At 53.1% G+C, this 14248-nt stretch overlaps 6 protein-coding genes across 6 annotated transcripts; 2 read left to right on the top strand and 4 right to left on the bottom strand.

Annotated features, from left to right (window-relative positions):
• Positions 1 to 309: 309 nt before the first annotated feature.
• Positions 310 to 2323, bottom strand: PV07_01248 (uncharacterized protein; the record flags this gene model as incomplete). Its single annotated transcript, XM_016387758.1, has 3 exons — positions 310 to 360; positions 418 to 1278; positions 1376 to 2323. 3 exons carry the CDS (start codon positions 2321 to 2323, stop codon positions 310 to 312), a joined length of 1860 nt encoding a protein of 619 aa, XP_016254686.1.
• Positions 2324 to 3379: 1056 nt separating this feature from the next.
• Positions 3380 to 3865, bottom strand: PV07_01249 (uncharacterized protein; the record flags this gene model as incomplete). Its single annotated transcript, XM_016387759.1, has 1 exon — positions 3380 to 3865. One exon carries the CDS (start codon positions 3863 to 3865, stop codon positions 3380 to 3382), a length of 486 nt encoding a protein of 161 aa, XP_016254687.1.
• Positions 3866 to 4244: 379 nt separating this feature from the next.
• PV07_01250 (uncharacterized protein) lies at positions 4245 to 7420 on the bottom strand. The gene is made up of 2 exons (XM_016387760.1): positions 7244 to 7420; positions 4245 to 7144 (listed from the first exon to the last, which is right to left on the bottom strand). The coding sequence occupies exons 1-2, from the start codon at positions 7300 to 7302 to the stop codon at positions 4384 to 4386; spliced, it is 2820 nt and encodes a 939-aa protein (XP_016254688.1). The 5' UTR covers positions 7303 to 7420; the 3' UTR covers positions 4245 to 4383.
• A 173-nt stretch (positions 7421 to 7593) lies between these two features.
• On the top strand, positions 7594 to 9509 carry PV07_01251 (uncharacterized protein). Its single transcript, XM_016387761.1, has one exon. The coding sequence runs from the start codon at positions 7790 to 7792 to the stop codon at positions 9212 to 9214; it is 1425 nt and encodes a 474-aa protein (XP_016254689.1). The 5' UTR covers positions 7594 to 7789; the 3' UTR covers positions 9215 to 9509.
• A 69-nt stretch (positions 9510 to 9578) lies between these two features.
• On the top strand, positions 9579 to 12066 carry PV07_01252 (uncharacterized protein). Its single transcript, XM_016387762.1, has 4 exons — positions 9579 to 10020; positions 10097 to 10547; positions 10729 to 11111; positions 11262 to 12066. The coding sequence occupies exons 1-4, from the start codon at positions 9973 to 9975 to the stop codon at positions 11841 to 11843; spliced, it is 1464 nt and encodes a 487-aa protein (XP_016254690.1). The 5' UTR covers positions 9579 to 9972; the 3' UTR covers positions 11844 to 12066.
• A 144-nt stretch (positions 12067 to 12210) lies between these two features.
• On the bottom strand, positions 12211 to 14173 carry PV07_01253 (glutathione-disulfide reductase; the record flags this gene model as incomplete). The annotated part of the gene is made up of 6 exons (XM_016387763.1): positions 12211 to 12243; positions 12306 to 12366; positions 12475 to 12600; positions 12671 to 12900; positions 12953 to 13790; positions 13848 to 14173. The coding sequence occupies 6 exons, from the start codon at positions 14171 to 14173 to the stop codon at positions 12211 to 12213; spliced, it is 1614 nt and encodes a 537-aa protein (XP_016254691.1).
• Positions 14174 to 14248: the final 75 nt, after the last annotated feature.

The following is a 14248-nucleotide window of genomic DNA, read 5'->3' on the forward strand; positions in this document are numbered from 1 at the left end:
TGTCGGCGCAAATCCGAAGAATGCGCACGATCTGGTATCACTACGAGTTTCAAGTTTCGCGCAGTTGGAACCCGAATTGAGAGGTGTGGTAAAAAAAAGAAAAAACACTTGAAAATAGATCCGACATGGCTGTTAGGTGCAGGGAGAGAAAATGTCCACCTATATATCTTACTCGCATACCACGATTTGTTCTCTGTCAGCGCTCTGTAATGCCAGCGACGGATCTCAAGAGAGGAGGGTATCATTCCCAAATACAATGAATTGTCGCCACCGCCGGCGCCTCACCCGCTTCTATTGTCTCACATCTGGCTAGTAGTCCTTCTGAGCATATCTGCTCTTCATCCTCAGCCGCTCACCGTACTGTTGTTATGGATCAGCACTAGACAATCCTCGACGACGAAGAGAAGGAGAACTCACCTTGAACAGGAAGAAAGGGATGGGGATGAACGCAATAGCGAGAAATCCCAATGTCGAACTCGCCCAGCCGACTCCAAGGTTGTTGTACATGGCCGAGGCAAACAGCGGAAAACCTGCGCCGAAGGAGGACCGGAAGAAGTCGTTGCCGGCCAACACGCTCGCAGCGTACGCCGGATATGCGTCCGCCAGGTAATTGAGGACCGAATTGAAGAGCAAGAATGCGCCCACGGAGAACCAGGCCGTGCCGATGATGGGCATGATCCAATGAATGTCCGGCCGGGCAGACCACCCGAACCAGAACAGACAGATTGGGATTGCAAAGGCGCCGACGAAGGAAGGCGGAAGGCGCCACTCGGGCTGCAGCTCGCCCTTGTCGTTGAACTTGGGCTCAATGTATTTCATCTGGTACCAGACGAACGGCGGGAGGGTGAGCAGGACACCAATGAGGATGCCCAGAAACGCAGTGCCTTCGAGGCCCAGACTGAAGCCGTAGATTCCACTGAAGACGATGGGGAAACTCTCAAACCAGATATACAGCAATCCGTAGATGAGGGCGATGTACATGTTCAGCAGGAAGACCATGGGTTCCGTGAAACACAAAAGAAAAGGGCGGACGAGGGTCATCATGACGATTTCTCTGGCCGTCATTTGTTCGCCGATGAGTTGTGGCTCGCACATGAGTTTTTGGTTGCCCGTCAATTTGCGAAGGCGCATTGTGCGTCGGTAAAGGATGTTGGCCGAAGAAGTCTCCGGCATCAAGAACAGGAGAAGGACCAAGGTGAACCCGGACAGCCACATGAGTTCCCAAATCGTCCAGGTCCATCCTTCTGATTCCGCCGCGAAGCCCCCGACAAGAGGGCCCTGCAATTATGTGTCAGTTCACAGCAGACATGGGAGATGCAGCGACCGTGGCTGATTGGGACTCAAAAATGGTCTATGACAGACGAGACGAACTCACCATGGTAGGTCCACACACGGCTCCAATACCCCAAACAGCCATCCCATATGTTCTTTTGGACGGAGAATACATGTCCCCAATCGTGGCGCCTCCGGTGGCAAGGGGAGGCGATCCCACAAAACCCGTGATGAAGCGGAATGCCATCAGCATGCCGAAATTGGTGGCTAACGCAGTCGGAACCTGCAGAATGACGAAGAGCGCTAGAGTCCCAATGTAGATAGGGCCTCTTCCAGTCTGCGGTAGCTCCGACAAGGGACTTAGAAACATCGGACCGACTCCATAGCCCAACACGAACAATGTCAGACCTAGAGTGGCAGCGACACGACTAACCCCGAAGTCCTTGCTCACATCCAAGATACCAGCAGAATATATGGAAGAGCCAATGTAGACGGAAAAGGTCAAGAGGCAGATCTCGAAGGTAACCCAGATTTTCTTGAATCGGCCCCAGTTTCGAGGATTTTCTGGATCGTCAGGACCGTACCAATCCACAATGTCTGCATCCCGCCCTCTCTCAGGGTCGACTCTTGTGCCACTGAGAGTATTGACCAGGACATTTTCGAACTCGTTGACTGTCGATGCCGAGCCCGAAGAACGGCGAGAAGGCCCTTGAAAATGGGGATCTGGATGTCGAGGGGCGGACGTTAGGTCTAATTGTTCCTTTGCCTCTGCTGGGATAGTGGTCTGGTCGTAATTTGACGGCGTTTCTCGTTGCTGCTGCTTCTCTTCCGTTGGAGGCGTAGGCGGATCGGACGAGGATGCACTAGAAAGTTCTTTTTCTTGTTGAGGTGTGGCCGTGGTGCCATGGATAGCCATGTTGGCCGACTTTTCGACGTTGAGGTATCTCTGCCATATGGATGGATCTCGCTCCTCAGGATATTGGAGAATCCTTCTTCCAGTAACAAGCCGCAGTATTTGCCCGACAACCGTATCTCGAAACAGGTCTTCCATATTTGTTGTAAGCGGCAGAAACACAGGTTCAAGGTCAGAAAAAGTGTTTTGAGGAGATACACATTGCTAAGGGAGGGGGGAGGTATATCGGATTTAAAAGACGTCAGTACCGATTTTTCAGCCTCGAGGCGTCATGATGGAACGGGGCATCCTGCATATCTGCACGCCAACACGACTTACTGGAGCATAAGGGGATCTCCAGCCAAGTAGCCGATAGACTCAAAAGGCATCAGAAAGCGAATGAATACGCTGCCGATTGTGTAATTGAATCGGCATGTGAAGCATCCGGGATCCAGAAGGCGAACAAAGAGACACGGGATCGTGCATTCGGCGATCAATCGAATCTATGACGCGGGAGTGGGGGATGTTGGTCTTGTATCGCAGCCTCCTGGCCCACAGCCTTGCACGTGCTTGGCGGGTGAAGATCCCATTCCTTTGTAAGCCACTCGGTTCGTTCTGGTTCCGACTTTCTCATCGCGTGGTGCTGGCGGGACCAACCGTGCCTTTGCAACCCATATCTGAATAATAATCATGGTCCAGACCGTGTTGGTCGTCCTATCACACGCATTTGCTGGCTGGATTCAGTACATTCGGAGGGCAATTACTCCCAACATCGGAGAGAATCAAAATCCTGGCTGGTAGCTGTTCGGCATGTCTGCAAATTGACTTATGGTCTTGATGTGTTGGTCTCGGGGATCTAGGCTGCTGGTCGCTCCACGGTTCTGCTTTCGTTATCCTTGTGCAGACCCTCGGAGCGATGGTAGATAATATCCTCCGCGCAGGATGATGCGGCCTCTGTACAATTGCTTTGCTTACTGCTGCATTCCGAAGCCATAGACAGAGTTAGGAAGTCTCATATGGTGTGCTCTGTGTCGATAGTTTCCCCGATCGCACGGAAAGTCCTGAGATCGCGCGAAGGAATATCTCCATGACTGCGGGCGGCATGCTGCTGTGTCTTTGAGGATATTTGCGGACAAGCGTAGACGGCCTGGGGGCCCTGACTCTGCCGAGAGATGGTGGTATAGTGTTTTCACGTTTCTCTGCCGACAATCTTGGTTACAAATGCATTCCGTCCCCGTTGTTATCGTTGTCGTCGCCTCCGAGCCGATCCATCATCTGCCGCCGCAATTCCTCGTCGGTCAATCTTCCACCTGCGTTCCTCTCCGTCTCTGCTGTACCACCGGACGGCTCTTCTGATGCCCCGTTCAACTTTCCATTGGTGTCAGCTTCGTGCCATTTCCCTCCTCTTCTCTCCACCTCACGTTTCAACAGCTCTACTCTCTCCCTCTGTCGTTCGATCACAATATGGTTCTCCTGAATTGCATCCGAGCAGTCTTTGTCCCCCTCTTGCCTCGTACTTTCTGGTAAGCTGGTGTCTGATCTGATGCTATCAATATATTCTTGCAGTTGTCTGTTGGAGCGTTCGAGGTGGGCGATGGAGTTTTCAATTTCTTGAGCCTTGGAGTACAAGTTCTCAGCAGGAAGGTCTTGAATAGCTAGAGCGAAACGGTCTGCTGAGATAGGCTGGGATTCGGCCGACATTTCGTTGAGGTGCGAGCTGCAAGGTGGAATAACTTGGAAAGAGATGTTACAGAAAGTAGTCGCTGTGATCTCGGATGTTTCTACAAGTTGTTCGTGTTTGCGGCGATGTGTCTGTGTTGTGAAGCGATCAATGTGGAGAACTTGAACCCCGCTCTGGATTTCCCGCGTGCCCGCCTCGCCCGCGATTAATACGGTACCGAGCAAGAACGTTTCTACGATGCACAGCATAGAGACGCTGCGGCTCAACATGGTATTCTTCTTCCCACGAGGCTTGGCTTCAACATCTATCGTCAACACAAGACTCTCATAAGGCTCGACGCCTAGAGCGGGTCTTTCACACGAAGTACTGTCCAAGACTCCAAGTACGAGCGACGAAGGCGCATTCGGGTGGATATAGAGCACCCAGGATAACTCCTAGGGGATGTATCAAGGTTTGCATTCAGGCAGTGACTTTAGTTTACTGACGGACTCAAGCCCGAGATGGAATCTCAAACTGGGCAAGCAACAGAGAGCTCAAATCAAGCCCGCCAGCCCTGCACAAATTCATGGAGTCTATCAATGACCACTCCAAAAACAGCATTGACACTGTCTGCCAGCACCTGATCCAATGCCCTTACTGCCTCTTCTTCGCTGACGTCAAGATTGAATCTTTCCCTCACTTTGCCCACGGCGCCGCCCATGCCTCCCATCTGTTCTTCCATCAGCCTAATGTCCGTGACGGAGCTCTGGACCATCAGACTGAACAGGTTCAACACCAAGGAGCTCGACTTGCGTAGGGTCGTATACGCCGTGAAGCAGAATTGTTTGAACTGCGCGTACTGTGGTGAGGTGGTGCCACCCAGACCCTCTACCATTTCTTTGCACAGCTTGATGAGTGGTGCAAAAGGCTTCGGATCCCGTCCGAGAATGAAGCCGAAGTCGATGTGGAAGAAGTGGCCCGAGGGCTGAAGCAAGAGATTGTCGAGGTGGCGGTCGCCGACCCCCAGGATGTACGTGATTACACAGTACCCGGCACACGATCTTATGTAGGTATCCATTGTCTCCTTGCGGACGCCAAGAGGTCCAGAAGCGTCGGGGTTGTTGGCGCGCAGATAGGCCAGTACCGACCCCTTGTATTTCGCCGAGATGACAGAGAGCGCAGTGGACGGAATGAATTGGACAGCACCAGCCGATGGCGAGGTGGCGAGAATGCGGTATGGAGTCAATTTCAGGTCCAGGTTCTCCTTGAGCAGCAGATTGTTCATCAGTGTAATGATCTGAATGACGAGTTGATCTTGCCGCAAATCATCGCCTGTCTTAAAAATGATGGGATATTTGCCGTGTGTTTGCGTTCGCTGTGTCGATGCGCTCGAACTTTCAGCGGCGCTTGCGACTTTGAAGTTGAGGTACAGTGGTGACAGTGAGGACTTGAAGACATTGGCTTCTTCAGGATAGATTCCACACACTTGGACTTCAGGGTCAAGCGCCAGTGGAATAGGCGGCTCAATTTTGACAAGTTCGTTCTTGGGATCAGCCAGAGTCTTCTTAAGCAACTCGATTTTTTGTAGGCGATTGGTCCTGCTGAAACGGATTTCCTTACTGATGCTCGACAGGATCGTGATCAATTCGCCTTGTCTCAACAATGTCTTGCGCAGACTCGGATCACGCTTTTCCAATTCCACCATAAAGTAATACTCCACTCTTGCAAATACCGCTCGATTTGCGGCGCTGGTGTCGCTGCCCTGATCAACGCATTCGACCATAAGGAACCAGTGCAGGTAATTACCGAGCATAAAATTATTGGCAGCACGATCAATGAGGAATTTGGCCAGCGACGAGGCAGGAAGCCCTTCTTCGGTACTCTCATACTTCTCGAATTTCAGCGCTTGGACGAGTTGAAGAAGGTATAACTGCAATTCGGCGTCCCCAGCTTGCCGAAGTCGGTCAACGGCGTAGGCCCGGACAACGGGGTTATCGTAAGTCGGACCAAGTAATTCGAGAGCTGCATCGACATCGATCTTAGCCCACCTAGGGATCAATTCAACAAGTTGGCGAACCTCGTTTGGATTGGTGAAATCGGTCGCTTTGACAACCTTGGTCAGAGCTCGTTTATCACGACTTAAGTGCCGTCGGAATGTCCAGATGACATCTTTGTCTTGCGCACTCAGCTCTTGGGTCGGTCCAAATGACAGAATCTCATTGAGTTCGTCCCTCATTTTGGCATTCGGCTTTTGATCACTGTCGGAAAATGCATTCCTGTCGCTTCGGACCAGGCGACGGTGTTTGCTCTCACAGGGATTCTCCCGTTGAAACTGCTCGGGGTCAAATATTTGGACCACCGGATATTCCTCGTCATCAACGACGGATGTGCCTGGAGCGATACCTGGTCCATATCGGACTTCTGGCGGCGGTTTCGCTCCCACTGCTGAAGCCGACGGAGTACTTTGAAACTCCTTCATCATCTTCGATGGTTCATATCCGAAATCTTCAAAGATGACGGGGAAATCCCACCGGGGAAAATCGACATAAAGAGTGAAGCGTTCTTCATCATCCGTGTCGTCGTCAGAGTCATCATCAGCGTCAAGCTCGGCGTGTCCGTTCGCAGTATCATTCATCCCCTTAGATGTCAACTGGCCTGACTTGCGCTTTGAAGGCTTATTGACTGAGGAGCGTTTTCGTGCTGCTTCTTCAACTTCGCGGGCTTTCTTGCCAACATTTTGAAAGACCAGTTGATCTAGCCAGTCATTCTGAGGAATCTCGTTCATTTCATGCTTTTTGAAGAGTTGCTCCAGCCTTTCTAGCTCCTCCTCCTCTGGAAGAGGCGGAGGTGGCTGCTCATTCGGCTTCCGACGCTTTGGGCGGGGAATGTGAGGAGTCCGAGATGGCGACTGACCATCGGCGGATCGTCGACGATAGACTTTGCACTTCTGGCGACCTTTCCTCAAAGTACCATCTCCATCAAACAATGGAATGGTTGTGCCGCCGAATGGCACAGCGTGGTCAATGCTACCGTTCTCTGGACAGGGCGTGATGTCCCATATGGTGATAGCAATCTGTGAGGAAATGGGGCAGTCCTTGACTAGAACGGGTAATTCTAGCCATTTGTTCCAGGTCCTGTTATTTTTGAAGAACGTATGTGGCGTTTGCATAGAGACACCCAGCGGCTTGGATTCGGCCCATAGCTGAGCAGTCACATACAGCTCTGAATTCGGGTTCTGGACCGATCCAACGTGGCGTATTTCTGGGTGTTTCAGAAGGACAGTATACGGAAAGGAATGCTGTTTGCCCTCCAACGTATTGCTATGCGCAAGTTAGTGTGAAGAATCCGTCTTAGTCGGGGATCTGACGGCAACAGGCCGGACGGATTGAGAAGGGTGATCGAGGGGGCCAAATACTCACATTCTGACACAGACAGGGAAGTCTATCTGGCGAGAGGTTGCGAAGGTGTATGTATCCATGATGCAAGGTCAGAGGAGCCACTGTCCATGGTGTTGCAAAGCTGGAGATGGATAAGGCGGCGAGTTAGCATCAGCAGATGGACAATCGATGCACAGCAACATCCAGACAGGAGTGAAGCCTGGTGAATGATGGGAATGATGGACAAGGCGGGCGACCAACGGGCGACCAACGGGAAGGCTGAAGCGCTAACCAAGAGTGGATTAGTTTATCTCCCAGGCGCGTTGAGTGTCACTGCGCCGCGTCTCGCTGCGCCTCGTCCCCTCTCCATGTGAAACCTGTTCTCTGTTCGCCTTGTCTCGTGCCTTTCCCACCCTCGGTATTCTCACAGTTAGTGCAGTGTGCCTTGTACCGTGAGGCTGTGGACGGGAAGCGCCCTCCTTTCCCTCAAAGTCTAGGCAGCCCCTCGCCCCCTGCTGAAGTCCATCGTTAGCGACTTGCAGCACACGATAGTCCTTCTGGCCTCGCTTCTGCGGAAATGCGCCAGTCATGGCCCGTCTGAATACCCAGGCTGTATCGTCTGATACAGAGAACGAGAGGCTCACAAGCTCCCCAGCCAGTCATACAGACGCTGCCTCTCAGACACGCCCCTCAACCATCGAGGCGTCCGGCTCCGATAAAGAGAACGAGCATCACACTGCGAGCAGTCACAAGAAGAGAAAGAGTGCCACAGCCCATATGACAGATATGACTCCCGGCGGCTCACGAAAACGAAGAAGAACGGGCGGGCAAGAACCACAAACCCCATCGGCCCACCAATACTATGATCCTGACCAGAATCCCGAAGAACGACGCCAAGTCCGTAAAGGTCTGCGCAGTCTTTTCGCAAAGCTACATGATTCCAGGGCAGAGTATCTTCGGCCTGATTCAAAAGGCCTCGAGGAGACTCTCAGGACAGCAGACGAGCTTTACAAGAATGTCAAGCAAACGTCTGAGGCAACCATTGATTCGCGGCTACTTGTCGAGACTGCAGACCTGTCTTACCGAAAGATCAACAATCTGACGCTGGGTGACGGGACGATCGGCATTGATGTCGACGATTTCGTCACAAAATGCATCATGTTCATGAAACAGGGTCATGAGCCTGAAGCGGCCTACCGTGATGCCCCTCCCAGCACTCAAACTCAACGGCGAAGACGGCGTCATGATGCGGATGAAGAGGATGAGGGTGATACCATGAACTGGGAGTATTTGGGGAGGAGCGGCTGCTTCCTGTACAACTCACGCCCTTGCTTGACCGGCTTTCTCCTTGGCCCGCTGTCGGTTCAAAAGAAGGCTCGGCAGCAAACCCAGCGGAAAGCTCGCGAGGCTCGTACTGAACTCACCCAAGCGGTGCGTCCGGTTCAGCTGGGCGACGAAGACCTTGAGAAGCAAGAATCGGCCAACCTCACCGAGATCTGCACCGAGATTGCACGACTCTTGCAAAAGGCTATGTTTACTGGAATGAAGAACGCAGAAAAAGAAGTCGACGAAGCAGACGAGACTCTTTCGGAGGAGCAAACGCGAGAGATCCTGCGAAGAAATGTAATTGCCGACAACGGGTGTGTACCACTATTCAACTTCTGCGTCAACCCAAAATCTTTTGGCCAGACCGTCGAGAACATGTTTTACGTGAGTTTTTTGATCAAGGAAGGAAAAGTTGCCTTAGACTTTGACAGCCATGGACTGCCAACACTCGGCCTCGAGCGTCCCAAGAGTCTCGCAGAGAGGCAGGAAACACAGCGCAACCAAGCCATCTTCACCCTCGACTTCGACGTCTGGGAAGATATCATTAAGACTTTTGGCATCGAGAAGAGTGTCATTCCTCATCGAAGGGAGGAGAAGTATGATGATGGAATACTCGACTATGCGCACATGGAGGATGACGCCGACCGCAGGGAGGAAGAACAGGAAGATTCAGATGCCTACTCCTAAGACAGAGGTTGGTTTTATGGATGTTGGGTAGATGGGGTATGGTGCGATTTTTGTCTTTTTGCGGCGAAGCAGGCCATATTGTTTGTTCTCGTGCCGTGGATTCGGTGCTTTGTCTTTGCCTTCTGTTTAGCCCTCAACCTGTCATGAGATGAATGAAAGAATTCGGCACACCGCGAGCCGAGCCCCCAGTCTGATACTAGCTTGCAGGGCATGGATGTTACCTACCTCGCCTCGACAGGTATACTGTACCATAGCCTCTCGTGTGGATAGTTGGAGAAGTGATTAGAGGATCCCCCCCTGGCCATAGATGTTGCGCTAGACGGAGCAATGCATCAATAGGCTGGCGAGGCTCTTTTCTCCGCCTTGGTTTTCCCCGCGCCGCCCGCAGTTTTCCCTGGCAATCCACCATCATTCCACGTATGATCTTCATATCACACCCCCATTCTGATCCCTCTTCTCATATGCCGACGTGCATGGGTCCCTGTCTCAGGGCTTCAGGTCTTGACCCATGTGTGATGCAAGACGAACAAGCCGGGCATGACGGCCTCATTGCCGATCGGTTGAAGTCCGTCGGGTTGATCTTCTAAGATGTCACGCTCCAAGGGGGAGGAGGGGGGGCGATGGCCCAAAGGCCCATGATATAAGATGGGAGAAGGATACGATGTACCTGTGGTGGTCTCTGTCTCATTCCATCGGAAGAATCCCCAAAACCAGGTAGGTGGTCAGCTCAAGAAACTGTCTCTTTTTTCCCAGCAAAGATGGAGAAATCACCGCCCGCAGAGCACCACGAGGATACATTACCAGAGGTACGCAGTTCACTTGGGTAGCCTGAGCCTCACAGACGCGCCAGCGGGGTTTTTCTAAGACGTCGTGGTGTCACAGAAAGCCGTCATCGAGTCCCCGTCGAGCGACGAGGGCGCCTATGCCGTCGACCACGTCGAGTACGAGAAGCGCAACCGCCGCCTCAACCGCCGCCTCGACATCCGCATCCTCCCCCTCTGCTGCTGGGTCTACCTGCTCAACTTCCTCGACCGAGGCAACATTGGCAACTCCAAGGTCCTCAACTCGGAGACGGGCGACGACTTGCTGCAGCAGACGCACATGACGGCCAATGGCTACGCCGTCACCGTCTCCCTCTTCTCCCTCGCGTACACGCTCTTCGAGGTGCCGAGCAACTATGTCATGAAGCACTGGGTCCGGCCGTCTCTGTGGCTGGCATTCCTGCTGTTCGCGTGGGGTGCGTTGACCATTGGGTTTGCCGGCGTGCAGAACTACACGACGGTCGTTGTGTTGAGGTTCTTGATTGGCGCTTTCGAGGCTGGTTTCTTCCCAGGTAACTACGCTCCACCCCCCTCCTCCACGTCCGATCGAAACAAGTGTGCTGGATCTCCTACTCTACTCTGATTGGCACCAGAGGGAAAGGACAGAAAGAATGATCGACGGACGTGCCGGGGATTGATCCTGCTACGCTCTCGCTACATGATTGCTGACCCTATATCCCCTTCCTTTTCTAGGCATCGTCTACTTCATCACGATCTGGTACCGCTTCAACGAGCGCGCCGTCCGCATCGCCTGCGTCGTGGCCTTCTGCAACCTCGCAGGCGCCTTTGGAGGCGCAATCGCCTACGGCGTGGGCCACGTCAACGGCACGGCCGGCCTCCAGGGGTTCAGGTGGCTGTTCATCATCGAGGGCATTATCACCCTGGTCTCGGCGTCCTTTCTGTTCTTCCTCCCCGACTATCCCGCGCGGGCCAAGTTTCTGAACGAGTCGGACAAGCGGTTCGCAGAGGATCGGCTGAAGGAACGAGGCGGCGGGTATCTCAGGAGCCATGCCTCGAGGAAGGAGGTCCTCGAGACGTTCTTCAGCCCCAGGATGCTGGCGCATTACATTGCATACGTGAGTTCTTTTGTTCTCTCTTGACTTTCCCGTCCATACTTGCTGTTAGCATCTCCCTATACTTCTATACCGCCTTGTGACTATAGGGATATGGCCGTCTCGAAAGAGGATCTCGCACAGAAAGACTAATTACGCACACACACACCCCAGATCGCCGACGTCGTGCCGCAGGGCTCCTTCACATTCTTCACCCCGACCATCGTCAACGGGCTCGGCTACACGTCGATCCACGCGCAGCTGCTCACCGTGCCGCCGTGGTGCGTCGGCTTCGTCGTGGCCATCACCCTGTCCTACTCGGCGGACCACTTCAACGCGCGCGGCGTGCACATCACCCTCGCCTCGCTGGTCGGCGCCGCGGGCTGGCTCGCCGCGGGCCTGCTCCCGCCGGACGCCTACACGGCGCGGTACGGGTGCCTCTGCCTCGCCGCGTGCGGGGCGTTCCCCGTCGCGCCCTCGATGGCCAACTGGGTCGCCTGCAACACGCCCTCGCTGCTGACGATCCCCTTCGCCATCGCCCTCAACAACAGCTCCGCGGGCATCGGGCAGATCATCGCCCAGTGGATCTGGAAGGCCGACGAGGCGCACAAGGGCTACCCCACGGGCAATTTCACCTGCGCGGCGTGCGGCTTCTTCGTCGCGGCCGTCACCGCCGGCCTGAGACTGTGGTACGGCCGGATGAACAAGTACGGGGTGAGGGACGCCAGTGGGGCCGAGAGGGTCTGGGCTCTATAAGGATAGAGATCCTCACGTGTATGCATGTGAGGGGGCCTTCACAGATGTCTCGAGGATATGTGAAACCATGCGAGTCACAGCGAAGGAACAAGGGCACGAAGGAATGCGGTACAATGTTGTATTGTAGCGAGTTTAAAGTTTATCCTCTCTTGACCACCGCATTGTCGGAGTCTATGCAGCTTGACACATGTGTAGATAGCCCACGCGAAATTCTTGATCTCTAGAATTGCAAAGAGGTGTAGCAGCACGCTAGCAAGTCTAGTCATGCATGAAGCCGAGCTTGCTCCATGCCATTCTTTTCTCCATAAGACCGTCTAAGCAACTTCGAGGGCTGAAGAAGAAGGGGATGCCGGCATAATTATATCTTTTATCTCATTGTCACCAGTTCCTCAGCGCTTGTCTGCTGTTTGTAAGTAGTGTGGACTCAAGGAAGGCACAGGAAGATAGCAAGGGGAAACATACTGGATGGATAGCAACACAGCTATCGAAGTCTTTCTTCGTCGCGCCCATTTTGACCGCAACCCTAGGAGATTGCGACGTTAGCCACAAACCAATTGAGACAGTCTTCTTGTATGTTCCTTCAAACCAGGCCCATCCAAGGGTAGACTGGGAATTGGTCAGAAGTACTCACCCAAAGCCTTGCATCATCTCATCAACGCCCCGGCCCAGAATATGCAGCCCCACGATCTCCTCGCGAGGCCCTTGACACACAATCTTGAACTCTGTGGGTTCTTTCTTCTTCTCTTCGGCAGGGTATCTGGTAAATACCATTAGCTGAGATTCTTGGGCCCTTGATCCGTAGCGCTGCTTCCGGCAGTATTACTTACACATCGTAGAACATCGCTGAGAACTTTGTATGATACACTTTAACATTCTCTTTGCCATACTTTTCGATCGCTTGAGGTTCGGTGAGCCCGGTGGCGCCGACTTCAGGGTGTGAGAAAACCACGGAGGGGATGCGATCGTATTGTAGGTGCGAATCTTTGAATTCGGGAGGTCCAAAGAGGCGGTTACCAAGTTGGCGACCGGCGGCAATGGCAACGGGTGTGAGTTCAGCCTGGCTCAATTGTTAGAAGGAGATGTATTCGGGCTTTCCGCAGCTCATATACCTGGCCTGTAACGTCTCCTAAGGCATAAATACCCTCAACGGATGTGTTCTGGTATTTATCCACCACAATGTGGCCCTGTTTGTTCGTTTTCATGGGGAGTTTCTCTAGTCCCAATCCTCTTGTTTCTGGACCGCGACCAATTGCCCATAATAGTTCATTGGTTTGCATCTCGGAGCCATCGTTCATTATTAACTTGAGCTGCTTTTCTCGGGGGTCGGAGCCGTCTTCGCTACCGGGTTTCACTTGTATAACTTCCTTGATACCGGGGTGGTTTCGATGCACGTGGACGCCAATCTCCTCATAATGCTTGGTCATGGTCTCCTGAACCATCGGATCGAATTTTCTCAAAAAGGTGTTGCCACGGATGAACAGGTGCGTCTCAACACCGATGGCATTCATCACGCCTGCAAGCTCGACTGCGATGTATCCTGCGCCAACGAAAACCATCTTCTTCGGGAGGTGTTTGATCAGGAAGAACTCGTCGGACGTAATGCCGTACTCTGAACCCTTGATGCCTTCGGGCTTTGTCGGAAACGACCCAGTCGCAATGCAAATATGCGGCGCCGTAACCCTGAATGCTTCGCCTCCATCCTTGGGCTTCACTTCCATCTCATGCTCGCTGACAAATGTCGCTTGGCCCTTGATCAGATCAATGCCTTCTTTAGACCAATTATTCTCATAGGCGCCGTTGAGGACTTTTATTCTGGCATCACGCTTCTCGACGAAGGTCTTGAAATCGAAGGAATTGCCGTCGCCAAATTTGTAGCCGTAGTGCTTGCCTGCTGCCATGGCTTCGCTGATGGACGCGAAGTTCCAGGTCATTTTTTTCGGTACGCAGCTGGGATGGGATATCAGTACATGTGCCTCTTTTCGTTTGTATGGCTTTTTTCTTTACCCGACATTCACACAGCAGCCTCCCGAGACACCTGCATCGATGATACATGTCTTTGCCCCGTACCACCCGCTTGCTCTTCTCGCAGCGCCACTTCCACCTGATCCACCTCCAATGACTATGTAGTCATATTGCTTCGTGACGGGAGCCATATTCGAGGAAGAGGAGGAGAACTGTTTGGTGAGACCTGCAAGTCTAGACACAGACGCAGGGGACGAAGCGGGGTCCGGCCGCAACGGTGCAATGTGCAGAGATCTTCCAGACGCCAGAATCGGAGTTCGGTTGAGTGCAGCAGAAAGCCTAGAGAGTCGGCCGGTCCCAATTGACATGTCACGGAGAGAGAGGGAAAGAAAACTGGAAAGGAAGGCCCGAGCGCTTTTTATCGCAATCGAGGAACGGTTTCT

Source organism: Cladophialophora immunda (assembly GCF_000835495.1).
Source record: "Cladophialophora immunda strain CBS 83496 unplaced genomic scaffold supercont1.1, whole genome shotgun sequence".
NCBI classification, from domain to species: domain Eukaryota; kingdom Fungi; phylum Ascomycota; class Eurotiomycetes; order Chaetothyriales; family Herpotrichiellaceae; genus Cladophialophora; species Cladophialophora immunda.